A 2888-nucleotide genomic window follows, 5' to 3' on the forward strand; every position below is an offset into this window, starting at 1 on the left:
AAAATTATAGACAGTTAGACAAATCAGTTTTACATGTTTTTTCGAATCTGATCAGTTTGGTTTTTAAAAAACACCTGAATCGTGATCAAAATTTTTAAATCTGTTTTACGATTATCAAATTTAATTTGCACCATATCAAAACGCATAACTATCATAGACTCTTGAATGATGCAACATTAAAATCAGATTTGTCAAACTATTTGATGCAAAAACAACTCAAAAGAGAAAACTTGTGTTGCTTTGCATGGAAGGAAATGCGTCATTTGCCATTTGAATGGATTCCACTTTCAAAAGTTTTGGACTTTTTGGCCATGGTTTTAGTTGTTCTACTCTGGCTGGCATGCCCCCCTACACTACTTTACCAAAAGCATTCCTTTTAATTTTTATTTAATTGACCCTATATCATATCATAATTACACTATTGCCATTGATAAAAAGCCAGTGAATATCTTATTATCCATCATTCTATATAGTTATATGAATACTTAGATTTTTGCAATTTTGTATTTCATGGTATTGACTTAGAAGAACCTTATTTATTTATTTTTGGCTAAACTCAATCTATACATCCGTTATCAGTATATAGACAACTATATCTCGAGCACAGGTTTAGGTTTGGATATATAAATAAAAAATGTATAAGAAGCTAACGAAATAAGATATGATACAACAATGAAGATAAAGACTGAGATTTTTGTAACGAGAACCAAAGTTTTATACAAGAACTCATTATATGTTGACGACTTATAAGAACGACCATTATGATATGATGTAAAGTCACTACCATTGTGGTGGTTGGAGAGTTCTTTTACGGGAACATCGGTTCTTATCTTCAATTTTGTACGAAATATTACTTTTTTAGTATTTTTTTCAATTAATTTAAAAAATATAATTAAAACTAATGGTGAAAAATGTAGATGTCACTCACAACGCACAAGAAGAGATTCTTGTAAGTTACTCGATCGTGAAGGTTTATAGAGGTTTTTAATCTGATGAGTTATCAATAATGTAACATTCTTATAAGATGTACATGTTTTTTTATAAGAACCTTTCGTTATGGACTAAAAAACGATACGACAATTTTTCTGATTAAAAAAAGTCGTATATTTCGTTTTAAAACTTCAAATTAAAATTGCCTTTTTTTTTCTATTAACGATAATTATTTTTATTTTAGTTTTATAAATGAMGTTGGCATTATCGCTATTTAGGCCAACTTTGTGGCAAAAGGCATCCAACTTGCAACATATCACAAGGATACGTAGCAAAGTAAGGAAAGAACAAAACATATGATTTCTCAAATTTGAAGAATTTGTTACATAATGCATAAGTTATTATAAAATAATCATTTTTAAATATAAAATTATCGTGACTGGTCATCAAGCGAATAAAAATTTATGTCTCCACCAATTGACGTGTTGATAACCTCTGAGGATAGCTTAACTGGTAAGCCATTAGTTTTGCTTCTCAATGATCACCAATTCAACCACAAGGGTGGTGCCTGATTGGTTTGAGCTTGGCTCCAAAGGTCAAAAGTACCGGGAGGTACCAGGTTCAAATCCAAAGAGAAATAAAAATCCCCTTGTGGCCACGGATGTTCAAATGCGGGAGTTGAAGTACATACAAACTGTTATGAATACTACAGTTATAAAAAAAATTGATTGACATGGTGGCAAGTGTCTTTTTGCCTTATATAAAGCATCCATTCAATTGAAAAATTGTATCTCTCTATGCCCAAAGTTCTCAAAATCATCCCATCTCTCTCTTTATCATTTCATGTCATTGTTCAAGTTCAAGTCATTAAGGAAGCTCTTACACGTTAAGAAAACGTGTAAAAGCTTCACTGAGATCTTTCGATCCAAATTCCACAAGATCAAATTTCACAAGGCAATAAAAAAGGTCACCACTTTTCTTGTTTCATCACGTTACAAGATTCACATTCGTCCCATGAGACAACGCTTTGCCACGAGCCACCATCACCACCTTCTTCAGAAGGGATTTCCAGCCATATTCATAGACGAACTCTATGTTTCAAAATCGAGTCAACAAGCCAGAGTGCGAACAACAGGCAACGATGAAGAAGGATATGTTACTTCCACTCGTACAAGTACCAGTGGTTGCAAAGTTGAGAAAAACGTAGCAACAGAACATGATTCATTGCCTCGTGAAAAGAAGAAAGATGTGAGTATGATCAAAGACAGATTGTGGACTCGAGACATCAGAGGGGTGGATGAGAGAGCAGAGGATTTTATCTTCAAGGTTCGTGAAGAAATGAAGCTTCAGAGGGAGCAATCCATCCTTGATTTTCAAGAAATGCTCGCACGAAGCATTTGATTTTCTCTTTTCCTTTGTACAAGTTGTTACAACAAGACCACTAGAATGATGTATTTTTATTTTGATTTTATTTACATTTTCCATTTTATTTTCCCAATTTATTTTGGTGGAAAAATAAATGGGTATTTCTGTCAATAATGGTGTGATTTTAGATTTTCTTTTTATTATTTTCCCAATTTATTTCAATGGGAAAATAGATCTATATAATTTGTTTTAACAATTATGTGGTGATGTACACTAAAGACTCTTAATATTTTCCCTTCTATTCGTGTGAAATTAAAATATAAAGGAAAATGTGTGATTTGTTATATAGCAATCAATATAAAGAGAATCGAAAAAGTGTAAATTCTTATTAATCACAAGTCTTTTAAATAGTAATGTGTCACAAATAGATAACCATGTGATACATAATTCTAGTCTAATTATAATATATCTATCTCTATATCTATCTTTATATTTATCTTTATCGTCATTTACTTTTGATGATGACATATTTATCCTTCAACACTCCTCATTGTGTCGAGTCAAAGGAGTGATGGTGCACTATTGTTGCCTTC

At 31.8% G+C, this 2888-nt stretch overlaps 1 protein-coding gene across 1 annotated transcript; it reads left to right on the top strand.

Moving 5' to 3' along the window:
• The first annotated feature begins 1731 nt into the window (after nt 1–1731).
• On the top strand, nt 1732–2551 carry LOC112529823. Its single transcript, XM_025141230.1, has one exon. It carries the CDS (start codon nt 1774–1776, stop codon nt 2329–2331), a length of 558 nt encoding a protein of 185 aa, XP_024996998.1. The 5' UTR covers nt 1732–1773; the 3' UTR covers nt 2332–2551.
• The last annotated feature ends 337 nt before the right edge of the window (nt 2552–2888 follow it).

The sequence above is a fragment of the Cynara cardunculus genome, assembly GCF_001531365.2.
Source record: "Cynara cardunculus var. scolymus isolate 2C chromosome LG 16, CcrdV1, whole genome shotgun sequence".
Classification (NCBI taxonomy): Eukaryota; Viridiplantae; Streptophyta; class Magnoliopsida; order Asterales; family Asteraceae; genus Cynara; species Cynara cardunculus.